General features: G+C 46.2%; 1 protein-coding gene across 1 annotated transcript in view; it reads left to right on the top strand.

The window, feature by feature from the left end:
• Positions 1 to 13,302, top strand: part of LOC100093481 — a 14,570-nt gene extending 1,268 nt beyond the window's left edge. Inside the window, 2 exon segments of the mRNA XM_029070690.1 lie at positions 12,868 to 13,169; positions 13,171 to 13,302. Of these exon segments, the coding sequence (XP_028926523.1) occupies positions 12,868 to 13,169; positions 13,171 to 13,302 (434 nt within the window).
• Positions 13,303 to 13,658: the final 356 nt, after the last annotated feature.

Below are 13,658 nucleotides of genomic sequence, written 5' to 3'. Positions count from 1 at the left end.
AGGGGCCAGTGTCCTCTAATGGGGAAGTCAGAATGCAGCTGAGGGTGACAGGTGTTTCTTCAAGAACTTCTGTACCACATCCTGCATGGGTCACCTGCTCCTCATCACCTCAGATCTCATCCTTGTTCAGATTGTGCAACAGCACCGTGAAATGCTTAAGGGAGGGAACACACCAGAAGGCAATGGATCAGAGTCAGGATCAGACTTGGGGCTTGTTTTTGCTGCAGAGAGGGTTAGAGATTCACCATAGAATAGGGCATAGGTGTGATAGATCTGGCTGCTCTATGAGGAGCTAGGATGATGGTGTAAGTGGCTGGGGGCTATATTATGGGGTATTCAGGATCTCCTCACTTTAACCTAGGACAAGGACTAGAGCCCTCGGAGCCCCAGTACCAAGCCAACCTTATTCACTTCAAATTTATCCTTTCCTGCCTTAACTCGGCCCTCTCCTCTGCCAAGCAAAACAACATTTCTTCCCTCATTGACGCCCATGACCATCACCCCCGCAAATTGTTCCGGACTTTTAACTCTCTTCTCAGGCCCCCTGTTCCTCCCCTCCCCCATCCCTCACCCCAACGATCTGGCCACCTCCTTCATTACAAAAATTTAACACTATCAGGTCTGAACTCCCCAAAGTCAGCCCTCCCCCTTCTCCTTCCCCCTGATCCCAACCCTCTCCCCTACTTTCCCATCCTTCTCTGCAGTGTCCTCAGAGGAGATCTCCTCCCTCCTCCCAAGTGCCACCCCCTCCACCTGTGCTTCGGACCCATTCCTGCTTGCCTTATAAAAATTATCACCCTGTCCTCCTCCCCTCCTTAACTTCTATCTTTAACCACTCACTCCCCAATGGTTTCTTCCCTTCTGCCTTCAAACATGCCCATGTCTCCCCCATCCTAAAAAAAAACCCTCTCTCGACCCCACTTCCCCTCCCAGTTATCGTCCTATCTCCCTCCGACCCTTCCTTTCCAACTCCTAGAATAAGTCGTCTACACTGGCTGCCTTGAATTCCTCAACTCCAGCTCTTTCTAGGACCCCCTCCAATCTGGCTTCCATCCCTCCACTCTACCGAGACTGCTCTCTCAAACGTCACCCATGGCCTCCTTCTTGCCAAATCCAATGACTCCTACTCTATCCCAATCTTCCTCGACCTCTCAGTTGCCTTTGACACTGTAGGCCATCCCCTTCTCCTCCACACCTTATCTCACCTTAGCTTTACGGACTCCATCCTCTCCTGGTTCTCCTCTTATCTTTCTGGCCGTTCATTCTCGGTCTCCTTCGCAGGCTCCTCCTCCCCCTTCCATCCTCTAACTGTAGGGGTTCCTCAAGGGTCAGTTCTTGGCTCTCTTCTGTTCTCCATCTATACTCACTCCCTTGGTGAACTCATTTGCTCCCACGGCTTCAACTATCATCTCTATGCAGCTAACACCTAAATCTACATCCCCTTTCCTGTTCTCTCCCCCTCTTTCCAGGCTCGTATCTTCTCCTGCCTCCAGGACGTCTCCACCTGGATGTCTGCCTGCCACCTAAAACTCAACATGTCTAAAACTGAGCTCCTTATCTTCCCTCCCAAACCATGTCCCCTCCCTAACTTCCCTGTCACTGTGGAAGGCACTACCATCCTTCCCATCTCACATGCCCACAACCTTGATGTCATCATGTACTCAGCTCTCTCATTCACCCCAAACGTCCAATCTGTCACCAACACCTGCCAGTCTCACCTTCACAATATCGCCTAGATCCGCCCTTTCCTCTCCATCCATACTGCTATCGTGCAGGTACTAGCTCTCATAATATCCCGATTGGATTATTGTGTCAGCCTCCTCTCGGATCTCCCTTCCTCCTGTCTCTCGCCGCTCCAGTCTATTCTTCGTTCCACTGCCCGGATCATCTTCCTAAAGAAACACTCTGGGCATGTCACTCCCCTTCTCAAAAACCTCCAGTGGTTGCCTATCAACCTCCGCACGAAACAAAAACCCCTCTCTCTAGGCTTCAAAGCTCTCCATCACCTTGACCCCTCCTACCTCACTTCCTTTCTCTCTTTTTACTGCCCACCCCATACACTCTGCTCCTCTGCCACTCATCTCCCCACTCTTCCCCATTCACGCCTATCCCACTGTCGACCCCTGGCCCATGTCCTACCACTGTCCTGGAATGCCTTTCCTCCTCACGCCACCAAACTAACCCTCTTCCCCGATTCAAAATTCTACTGAGAGCTCATCTCCTCCAGGAGGCCTTCCCAGACTGAGCCCCCCTTTCCTTCTGCTCCCCTCCCTCCTCCCCCTCACCCATCCTCTGCTCTTCCCCCTTACCCTCCCCTCAGCACTGTGCTCATTTGTATATATTATGTATTACCCTATTTATTTTGTTAATGAGGTATAGATCTCCTTGATTCTATTTATCTTGATGATGTTGTCTTGTTTTGTTTTGTTCTGTCCTGTTTTGCTTTGCTGTCTCCCTTGTTTAGACTGTGAACCCATCATTGGACAGGGATTGCCTCTATCTGTTGTGAATTGTACATTCCAGGCGCTTAGTACAGTGCTTTGCACACAGTAAGCGCTCAATAAATACTATGGGATGAGTGAATGAATTTAAATCCAGTTTAACATGTAAACATGTCTGGAGTATGAAATCACTTGATTTGGACAAATAACCCAACTTGACTCTTTGTACACTGCAGACCCAAGAAAGGAGGAGGAGGATGTAGTTGCACTGAAGGCTTCACTTTATTGGTTTGCTATTTACTTATGAGTTTGCATTTGTTGATTAAAATTAGTTTAAATTAATCAAATGTGTGTTTTACTTTAGTTCTAAGATTAGATACTGGAGTCTTTAAGCCGATACTATCGTATGACCAGAGGAACTGTTAGAATACATCCCCAAGTAGGCCTCTCTGCTCTGGGGTAGAGTGCATAGGGGAAAACTATTTGGGTACATAGAACTTTGGAACTGTCTTTATATGCATAAGTTAATAAAAATATTATACTCCTCCTACTAATAAACAAAGATAGTGTCCTGCCATTTCTGTCCAGTTTGTCTTCTTTGTGCAGTTACTGAAAGTGAAGTAACACCCCTCTACACACAGATTCTGATGCAAGAAGGCAGAGTATTTACACAGAGAGATGATTATTGTTTTCCAGTGTCAGAACCAAGTATAAATTGTCCCAGGCAGGATTCAGATACTCTCTTTCTTCATTCTTGAAGGTTACAGCCACATTTTCAAATTTCACCAGTTCATTAAATGCCATGCAATCCCCTGAGACACCTAACAATGGAGGATGCTATAGAGACTGGGCGTTGACGTTGAGGGGTCCAATGGCTGATGTTGGGGCAAAGCTACTACTGAACCATCACTCGGGTTGCATCTCTCTTCAGAAGGCCTTATGCATGGCCACCTGAAAATGGGTGTTAGGGTGCCCAGGTAACTTGTCCGATAAAGAGAGAGAGAGCCAACACGAGTCAGTTAGGTCACAAAGTCTATGATATAATATCCCACTTCTGACACCATTAATGTTATGTCCCAGTAAAGCCAACTAGGGATGGGGGCTGTTCATGACTCAGCTTTACCAACGGAACAAAGCACAAAGGAAACATTGCACAAAACATCAATCGCAATGGATCCTGCTCCTGTTAAGACTTCGAACCCAGAAGCAATGAGATCCCTGATATCATTTAAGCCCTCTAACTCAGGGGTGTTGAGAATTTACTACCATGAGGTGATCAGTCCCAGGCGGTATTCATTCTGAGTTACGGGCTACAACTAGTGCAGTCGACCCCAGCAAAGTGGCCTCCTCTTGCCCGTGCTATCTCTGTCATCCCTTCAGACTCTATTTACCACTTCTCTCCTGCTCTCTTTTGTTACTGCATTTCATGCTCTTACTAAACGACTTGGTTTAATTGATATAAATGCACTCTCGGCAGAGTGGGATAGCATTCGTTGGGATAGCAAATGGCTAAAGGAAGTGTGGGAGGACCAAAAAGCCTTGAAAGCAGAATTAGAAGTGTGGCAGAAGGTGGCCAACAGTGAACAGCAGGGTCAGGCTTCCCCCCCCCCCCCATCCTTTATCCTTTGACCATTACATCGAGCTTCTGCTGCCTAATATCTATAATCTGCCAATTACAGTTCCGTCATATTTTGTTTCTTAGAAGACATCTTGCCTCAGGACCCTGTGGGTGTGTCAACATTTGGTTTTCACTTGCAGCCTAGCTGTCTGATCACAGAAAGTGATAGACTGAAGGATGGAGTAAGTTTAATGTGTTATGTTTAACATGTTGTTTACGTGAGGAGTAAGCTACACTCTTCATTCTCCTATTTCTCTGACCGTTCGTTCACAGTCTTTTTCGCGGGTTCCTCCTCTCCCTCGCAGCCCCAAACTGTGGGTGTCCCTCAAAGTTTATTTCTCGGTTCCCTAAACTCTCATTCATTCATTTATTCAATCGTATTTATTGAATGCTTGGGAGAGTACAATTCACAAACAAAAAGACACGCAATGAGCTCACATTCTAGATGGGGAGACTGACATTAGTATACATAAATAAATTACAGATATAAAGAAATTGCATTACACTTGAGTATAAATACATATGTGTTATGGGGATGGAAGGGAGGATAAATAAAGGGAGCAAGTCAGGGCGACATAGAAGGGAATGGGAGAGGAGGAGAGGAAGGCTTAGTCAGGGATGGCCTCCCGGGGGAAATGTGCCTTCAATTAGGCTTTGAAATGAGGGAGAACAATTATCTGTCTGATATGAGGAGGAAGGATATTCCAGGCCAGAGACAGGATGTGAGTGAAAAGTCAGTGGTGAGATAATTGAGATCGAGGTACAGTGATAAGGTTAGCATTAGAGGAATGAAGTGTGTGGGCTGGGTTGTAGGAAGGGAGTGGTGAGGTGAGGTAGGAGAGGCCAAGGTGATTGAGTGCTCTAAAGCCAATGGTGCGGAATTTTTATTTGAAGCACAGATGGATGGGCAACAACTAGAATTTCTCGAGGTGTCGAGAAACATGATCTGAACGTTTTTGAAGGAAAATGATCCAGGCAGCAGAGTGGAGTATGGACTGGAGTGGGGAGAGAAAGGAAGCTAGGAGGTCAGCAAGGGGTTGATATAATAATCAAGGAAAAATAGGATATGTTCTTGTGGGGGTAGTTTGGATGAAGAGGAAGGGGCAGATTTTAGAGATTCTGTGAAGGTAGAACTGACAGAAGTTACTGATGGTTTGAATATGTGGTTGAATGAGAGAGAGAAGTCAAGGATAACACCATGGATACGGGCCTGTGAGCCCGGAAGGATGATGATGCTATCAACAGAGATGGGAAAGTGAGTGGGAGGACAGGTTTTGTGTGAGAAGATGAGAAGTTCAGTTTTAGCCATATTAAGTGTGAGATGATGGGAGGACATCCAAGTAAAGATGCCTTGAAGGCAGGAGGAAATGAGAGACTGCTGAGAGGGTGAGAGATCAGGTCTGGATATGTACTTTTGAGCATCATCCGCATAAAGGATGAAGCCAGGGTAGTCGAAGCCAAGAGAGCAAATAAGTTCTCCACGGGAGTGGGTATAGATGAAGAATAGAAGGGATCCCAGAACTGAGCCCTGAGGGACATCCACAGTTAGGGGGTGGGAGGCAGAGGAAGAGCCTGCGAAGGAGAATGAAGCAATGGTGAATTTTGAGGAGGGCTGTTTCTGTGGAGTGAAGGGGTTGGAAGCCAGATTGGAAGGGGTCCAGGAGAGGTTTGGAGGACAGGAACTAAAGGCAGCACGTGTAGACAACTCGTTCAAGGAGTTTGAAGACGAATGGTAGGAAGGAGACTGGGGTGGATAACTGGTGGGAGCCATGGAGTCAAGGGAAGGTTTTTTTAGAATGGGGAGACATAGATATATTTGAAAACAGTAGGGAGGAAGCCACTGGAACGTGAACAGTTGAAGATGGCAGGTAGTGAGGGGAAGGAGGAAGGGGGCGAGAGTTTTGCTTAAGTGAGAAGGAATGGGGTCAGATTCGCAGGTGGTGGGGTGTGGAGTTTGAGAGGAGGCAGGAGATCTCCTCCAGAGATACTGCTGGGAAAGATGGGACGATTGAAGAAGGGGCAAGAAGTGGGAGGGACTGAGGATGGGCAGGGGAGATTTCAGGGAGCTCAACCTTGATAGTGCTAATTTTCCTAATAAAGTAGGTGGCCAGGTCACTGGGGGCAAGGGATGGGGGGAGGTGGAGGACGGGGCTTGTTGGGGGAGAGATCTGGGCAGAGGAGAGATGACTTAAAGCACACAAAGATAAACTTAGAGTGGATGATACCTAGATTTCCACCAGCGGTGTTCTGTGGCTCATGCATAAGAACGAAGGAAGTGGACTGTGCAGGGATCCAGGGCTGTGGTTAATGGTACGAAATCGACTAAGGGCTAGGGAAATGAGTTAGTTGAGTTCAGCAGAGAGGGTGGGTGTTGAAAGCATCAATTTGATCATCAGGGAAAGTAGTTTGGGTATGGCATCTGACCCCATTCCTATGCACCTTATTAAAACACTTGCTCCCTTCCTTCTTCCCTCCATATATTCTCCATCTATACCCACTCCTTTGGAGAACTCATTCGCTTACATGGCTTCAACTACTAACTTTATGTGGATGATACCCAAACCTACATCTCCAGCCCTGATCTATCTCCCTTCTCTGCAGTCTTGCATTTCCTCCTGCCTTCAAGACATCTCTAATTGGGTGTATTCCTGTCACCTCAATCTTTCATCTTTCCACACAAGCCCTGGTCCTCCCTCTGACTTCCCCATCAATGCATATGGCACCACCATCCTTTCTGTCTCACAAGCCTTGTATATTATCCTTGACTACTTTCTCTCATTCAACCCACATACTCAATCCATCATTAAATCCTGTCCGTTCCACCTTCTCAACATCGCTAAAATCTATCCTTTCCTCTCTAGCCAAACTGCTACCACATTAATCCATTCACTTATTCTATCCCTCCTAGTTTACTGAATCAGCCTCCTTGCTAACCTCCCTGCCACCTGTCTCTCCCCACTCCAGTCCAGACTTCACTCTGCTGTCTGGATCATTTTTCTACAAAAACGTTTCAGTACATGTCATCCAGCTCCTTCAAAACACTCCAGTGGTTGCCCATGCACTTCTGCATCCAAACAGAAACTGTTCATTATTGGCTTTAGAGCACGCAATCACCTTGCCTCCTCCTACCTCACCTCACAACTCTTCTACTACGACCCAGCCCGCACTCTTTGCTCCTCTAATGCCCAACTACTCTCTGTAGGCCGATCTCGTCTATCTCATCACTGACCTTCCGCTCCTGTCCTGCCTCTGGCCTGGAATGTCCTCTCCCTTCATAGCCAACACACAATTCCCAAATCTACATCTTGTCCTCTGACCTCTCTTCCTCTCTCCAGGCTCGCCTCTCCTTCTGCCTTCAAGACATCTCTACTTGGATGTCCTCTCATCCCTTCAAACTTAACATGTCCAAACAGAGCCCTTCATCCGTTAACTCTGTTCTCTCCCTGTCTTTGTCATCACTGTAGATGGTACCACCATCCTTCCCATCTCCCAGGCCCTTAATCTTGGTGTTATACTTATGGGAAGCAGCGTGGCTTAGTGGAAAGAGCCTGGGATTGGGAGTCAGAGGTCGTGGGTTCTAATCCTGTCTCCGCCACTTGTCAACTGTGTGACTTTGGGCAAGTTATTTAACTTCTCTGCTGTCTCAGTTACCTCATCTGTAAAAATGGGGATTAAAACTGTGATCCCCACGTGGGACAACTGATTACCTTGTATCTACCCCAGTGCTTAGAACAGTGCTTGGTACATAGTAAGCGCTTAACGATTACCATCATCATCAACACGAATTTTTAGACTGATAATGTCCTAATATCAACGAATATATCTGAATATGGGGTTGTACACCTCTGAACACCTATAATTACAATCTGGATGCCTATACCTTTGGAATTATATTATTTTTTAGTATTAATAGATTATAATATATTCATTAATGAAATGATATTCCCTATTAAGAGAAGTGCCTGGCTGGATGCTGAGGGTTTAACGTAATGATTATTCTTCATTTGCTTCTCCTGGGGAAAAGGTTTTGTGGGTCGAAAACTCCACATTGTGAAACCAAATCTCAGTGTCCTTGAGAAACACTCTAGGTTGCATTTTGATAATCTATGAATTCCACGAAAAAATGAAAGGCTTCCAGGAAAACTTTGTCGTTCATATTCCTCCAATTAAATATTGGTATATGATCATCCCTTCCACCTCCTCCAATGATCCTGCCTCTTCCCTCAGGCAGGATCTGATTGGTGGGAAAATGTACTTGTTGAGTTCCCTGCAACACTGCCTGTTGAGTTCCCCACTAGGGAGTTGGTGGGGACCGTTTATTCTGTGGCCCTTGGCACCGATTTTTTCTCATTTCCTCCCATTTCCACTCTCAAAAAGTAGCCTCCTAAAACCTCCAGCCCATATTGCTCACTTAAGCACCCGTGGCAAGACTATATTCTCAGTCTTCCTCTATCATACTCAGCACTCATTGCATCCCGATTCTCAAGGCAGCAGAGGGAGCCTGAGTTTAGTCACACCCACTCAGGATCTGGTCTATCAGCTCCAGGAAAATTGGGGGGTAAATAGGAGGAGTCCCTGAGATGGAGGGAGTTCCACCTTCCTTCTTCCCCACACCTAATTGGGTGGATTCTGGGGATTTCTCCTTTTTTTTGGCCCAAATCTCTTCCCAACCTGGCCATAAACATTGTCCGACTTTCCCAGGATGGTACAATGGGTGCCCTGGAGCTTCTAGAATGAGAAAGAGCATTTACATATCCTGAGGCTGCCTCCCTGCAATCCCTTTCCCCTCGTCCTGTTCTACCCCTGAGTCAGAGAAGGGAGGACAAGGAATAGGGTGGGGGAGGGTGGAGAAGGGGAATTCAAATGAAAAGTGAGAGTGCTATTTTATAACCAGGGTGCTTTAGCTTTTTACACTGAAAAGTTGTAGGACATGGAACACCACAGTAAAAAGATAATGCAATCACAGTTGCAGACCATGTGTTGACACCTTAAATGAAGATAAGGATGGGGATAACTTCTCAGAAGTGTTCTAGAAAACTCTGCCTTAAATACTTTTAAAGTTTAGTAGTAATAATGGTATTCACAAAGTGCTTAACATGTATTAGCCAAGCACAATTCTAAGTACTGGAGTAGATACACTTTAATCATTCAGAGCAAAGTTTCCTGGCATCTTGCTAGAAAACTCTCATTTTTTGGAAGCAATGATGGAATCACCTAGAAGTGTTCCTATCTTCCCTCAGACACCTAACTCAATGTCGAGGGTTTCGATCCCTAATCTCGAAAGAGGAAGTTCCTGGGTCAGGTCACTCTTCACTCAGGTATTCAGTTGTAACGACTTTCCTGTGTCAGAGCACATAATGGATGGATATGTACAAATACATCTCCCAATCATCCTCTCTGCCTGGTTTGGTCAAGCCTCGCACCGCTACATCTTAAAGTTGAATACCCGAGTTAGGAGTGACTGGACCCTAACACTTCCCTATGGAGAGGAGAGATCAGAATGCCCCGAAGTGAGCTGGGTGTTCGGAGGAAGGCAGGAGTACTCTATAGCAAGATTCTGGGGTGTCTCTGTAAATAAAGTCAAAATGGTCCCCAAATGAGAGTTCTCTGGACACAGGTTGTAGGTGATATAATATCTGCCCAGAAGGAACAATGCTGGAGAGTCATTCTGAGAAATTCAGGCTTATCTGCAATTTGAAAGAGAACTTTCCAGAGACTATGTGAGAATAATTCCCCCAGATAAAGGATCCAAAAGTAACTGATGGGACACCTGAGATCACTACTTTTTCTGCCCTTGTGACCTATACATTCCAGGATATTGGCTCCTAGTGGATAGTGGATTTAGAGATACCAAGCAAGGCACTTTCCCTTGTTCACAAATCAATCAATCAATCAGTCATACTTTTGAGCATTTACCCTGTGCAGAACACTGTATTAAACCCCTGTGAGAATAAAATACAGCAGGGTAGGTAGATTTGTATCTTGCCCTCAAGGAGCTCACAGTCCTTGAGTGGGAGACAGACACTAAAATGAATTATTGATACGTACTTAAATGTTGTTTGGTGTAGTGGATAGAGCACAGGCCTGGGAGACAGAAGGTCATGAGTTCTAAACCTGACCCTGCCACTCGTCTGCTGTGTGAACTTGGGCAAGTCGCTTAACTTATCCGTGCCTCAGTTACCTTATCTGTAAAATTGGGATTAAGACTGTGAGTCCTACCTGGGACAGGGGCTGTGTCCAACCCGATTTACTTGTATCCACCCTGTGTTTAGTACAGTGCCTTGCACAAGGTAAGTGCTTAAACAAGTACCACAATTATTATTATTATCGTTAGAGTAGTAAATATCAAGGGCACAGAAGATGTAGATCCAAGGTCATAGGCCACACAGAAGGGAGAGGGAGTTGAGTCAATGAAGATTTAGTAGGGAAAGACCTCTTGGAGGAGATGTGCTTTTAATAAGCCTTTGAAGGTGGTGGTGGATCTGTCATATATGAAGGGATAGGTAGTTCCATGCCAGACATGGACGGGGTTGAGGTAGACAAGATCAAGCTATGTTGAGTAGGTTGGCTTTGGAAAAGTGGAGCACGTAAGCTGGGTTGTAGTAGGAAATCAGCGAGGTAAACTAGAAGAGGGTGAGCTGAGTAAGTGCTGTAAAACAGATAGGAAGAAGATTTGCTTGATCTGGAGATGGGTCGATAGCCACTGGAGGTTTTTGAGGAGTGAGCAGGAATGAACTGCTCGGGGGTCACATAAGTAGTTAGCTATGCGGCCCCAGAGTCAGCACCTCCGGGAAGCCATGGTGGTGCTGACCCCATTAGGGAACAGGGAAGGTGGAGAAGCGGGCACAGACAACTGTCACTAATCATGATAGGAACTTGATTCCAAATATTTCCCGTGGAGAATCACACCCCCAAGCCAGAGAAACCCCTTCTGGCTCAATGCAGAGTGAAACCAGGGCCAGAAACCCATCAAGAGCAGGGTTAGTTCATGCTCTGGAATCCGAGAGGTGCCCCCGGCCTGCGTCCTCCCTGAGGGTGAGGAAAGGGTGGAGAAACTGCATGGCCTAGTAGATGAACTCCGGTCTTGGGGACAGGAGCCCTGGGTTCTAATCCAGGGTCTATCACTTGCTTGATGTGTGACCTTGTACAAATCACTTAGCGTTTCTGTGCCTCAATTTATTTATCAGTAAAAGAGGGATTAAATACCCTATTTAGTTACTTTTATCTCCCGTTTAGACTGGCATCCGATAGGATCATCCTGTATCTACCCCAGCAATTAGTAAAAGTGGCAGCCCAGGTAAGAGTATTATTATTACTGTTCATAATAATTACTCATAATATTAACCTTATTACCTCCCAGATGGGGTACAAACCCAAACCGAGCCTGATAGGTTCATTCCTTCATTCAGTTGAATTTATCGAGCGCTTACTGTGTACAAAGCACTGTACTAAGCTCTTGGGGGAGTACAATACAACAGACATTCTCTGCCCACAACAAGCTCACAATCTAGAGGGTTCAGAATCGAAAGGAAATAAGAGGACAAAAGTGAACTGGATTAAGAAGAAAGAGCGAGAGGCAGCACCTGATTTTTCTTTAAACGACCTGTCAGAAATACTGATTTACAGGTGTTAACCCACTCGTAAGATTATCATGTTAATTGGGCCTTTTTTCATCTTGTTTAACATTAGCAAATGTGTTAAAAAGTGGGTGTGCAAAACATTCTGAGAAAGTGAAATAGGGAACAGATAATTTTACACCTCATCATTAGTTTTCAGTTTTTATATGTTTCCACTCATTACACTGAAGGGGACATTTATAAATTCCATGCATAATGTCAACATAAGAAATTCAATCGCTTTAATAAAAATAGAATGAATAACACCGTCATTGAAAATAAAAACTTTGTAAAATAAAATATGATATTTAAGTGTTTCTTTCATTTGAACCTTGAACAGTAGGCGGGGAGATTTCAAACCCCGCACAAAATATCAATGTAAGGTAATCGGTAAAGGAACTATAATAAGAATAAAAACGTTAAAAAAGATTAATAATATCAAGAGAAAATAAAGTCTTCTATGTCATCCTCAGTTGAGAATTTTTGATAATCTTCGAGCTAGTTTTTCGAGTGGGTGGGAGATTAGGAAAAGAGCTGTTGGTTTCGTGATTTTTTTTCTTCTTTTTTTTTTTACGAATCAGCCTCAGCCTCAGCTTTACATGTCGCTGGCCCAGTCGAGGCTCTCATTATACACAAGCAGCAGTCCGGCCTAGATACAGGGGAAGAAATGGGCTGTGACAATGACCAGCAGTTAGTCCAGCAGTTTATGCAGCAACTCGTCCTCTGCTCAGGGGCGGGTGGTGGGGCTACTGAGGGACAATTCAGTGTCTTGGGTCGCGTTGCTCTCCAGCTCCAGGTTCTACACCATAAGAGGCTCAAGCACCTTGGCCAGGGGTACTGCAGGCCCGACCTGCTCAAGGTAACTGCCCTTGAAGGGATGAAAGACGCCCCAGGAGAACTGCAATTCTTTCGGAAAGGAGCGCAACATGGCTTTAGAGAACCTTAGTTGGCGGTAGTAAACTCAGGCGGAAATAGAGGAACAAAGGTGAATCATTTTCAGATTTTCTATTTGTGGAAGGGGAAGTGAGGAATCGTACCGAGTCAACTGATGGGTGAGAACATGGCTTGGTCACTCCACTCAATAAGAAGTGGAAAAGGGAATCCTCTCATTTGCAATACGTGTCAACTCATTTTCCTTCAATCAAAAGGGATTTTAGAGGACTCATTTGCACGCCTTCCCTATAAATGCCAGAAAGAGTCCAGAACTCAACCCTGTCCTCCGAGACCAGCGTCCAGCCAGGAGACAAGATGTCTGACACAGTCAAGTCCGTTCCAGTGCCCACAGAGGGCTCGTGGAAGGCGGTGGCCAAGGATCAGAAGACCCGCAAGAAGCGCAAGCACAGCCGCAGGGAGAACTACTCCATCTACGTGTACAAGGTGCTGAAGCAGGTCCACCCGCTCACGAGCATCTCGACCAAGGCCGTGGGAATCATGGACTCATTTATCAATGACATCTTCGACCGTATCGCCAGCGAGGCCTCCCGCCTGGCGCGCGTATACCAAGCGCTCGACCATCGCATCCCGGGAGATCCAGACAGCCGTGCTGCTGACGCTTCCCGGGGAACTGGCCAGGCATGCGGTGTCCGAGGGCACCAAGGCCATCACCAAGTACACCTCGGCGAAATGAGAGAGCCGTGAGATCCCTCACGCACCGAATCCAAAGGCTCTTTTCAGAGCCACACACATTTCTCTAAAGAGCCTTATCACTTAATTTTTATCTGTATATGCCGATGTTACCTGCTCCGCTCTCCACGCCTTGGGGTCAGCAGTGAATCCCCTGGCCTTGGTGTAGCGCAATGCTGCCAATTACATACCGCCCTGTCATCTTAGGGCCCGGATCACTGCGGGACTGGCTCCTGCCGTCTGTGGTCCTGGTCTCCGTCTGATGCCACAGCTCAACTCCAGCCTAAGGGCAAAGGTCTGGAGCAGTGCTTGGAGATGGCGGGGACTCCTGCCATAACGCCTTCGCTTCTTTCTCCCTCT

The sequence above is a fragment of the Ornithorhynchus anatinus genome, chromosome 8 (assembly GCF_004115215.2).
Source record: "Ornithorhynchus anatinus isolate Pmale09 chromosome 8, mOrnAna1.pri.v4, whole genome shotgun sequence".
In the NCBI taxonomy this organism is placed as follows: domain Eukaryota; kingdom Metazoa; phylum Chordata; class Mammalia; order Monotremata; family Ornithorhynchidae; genus Ornithorhynchus; species Ornithorhynchus anatinus.
The sequence above is the reverse complement of the archived record's forward strand: the minus strand, read 5'-3'. Positions and strand labels throughout refer to the sequence as shown.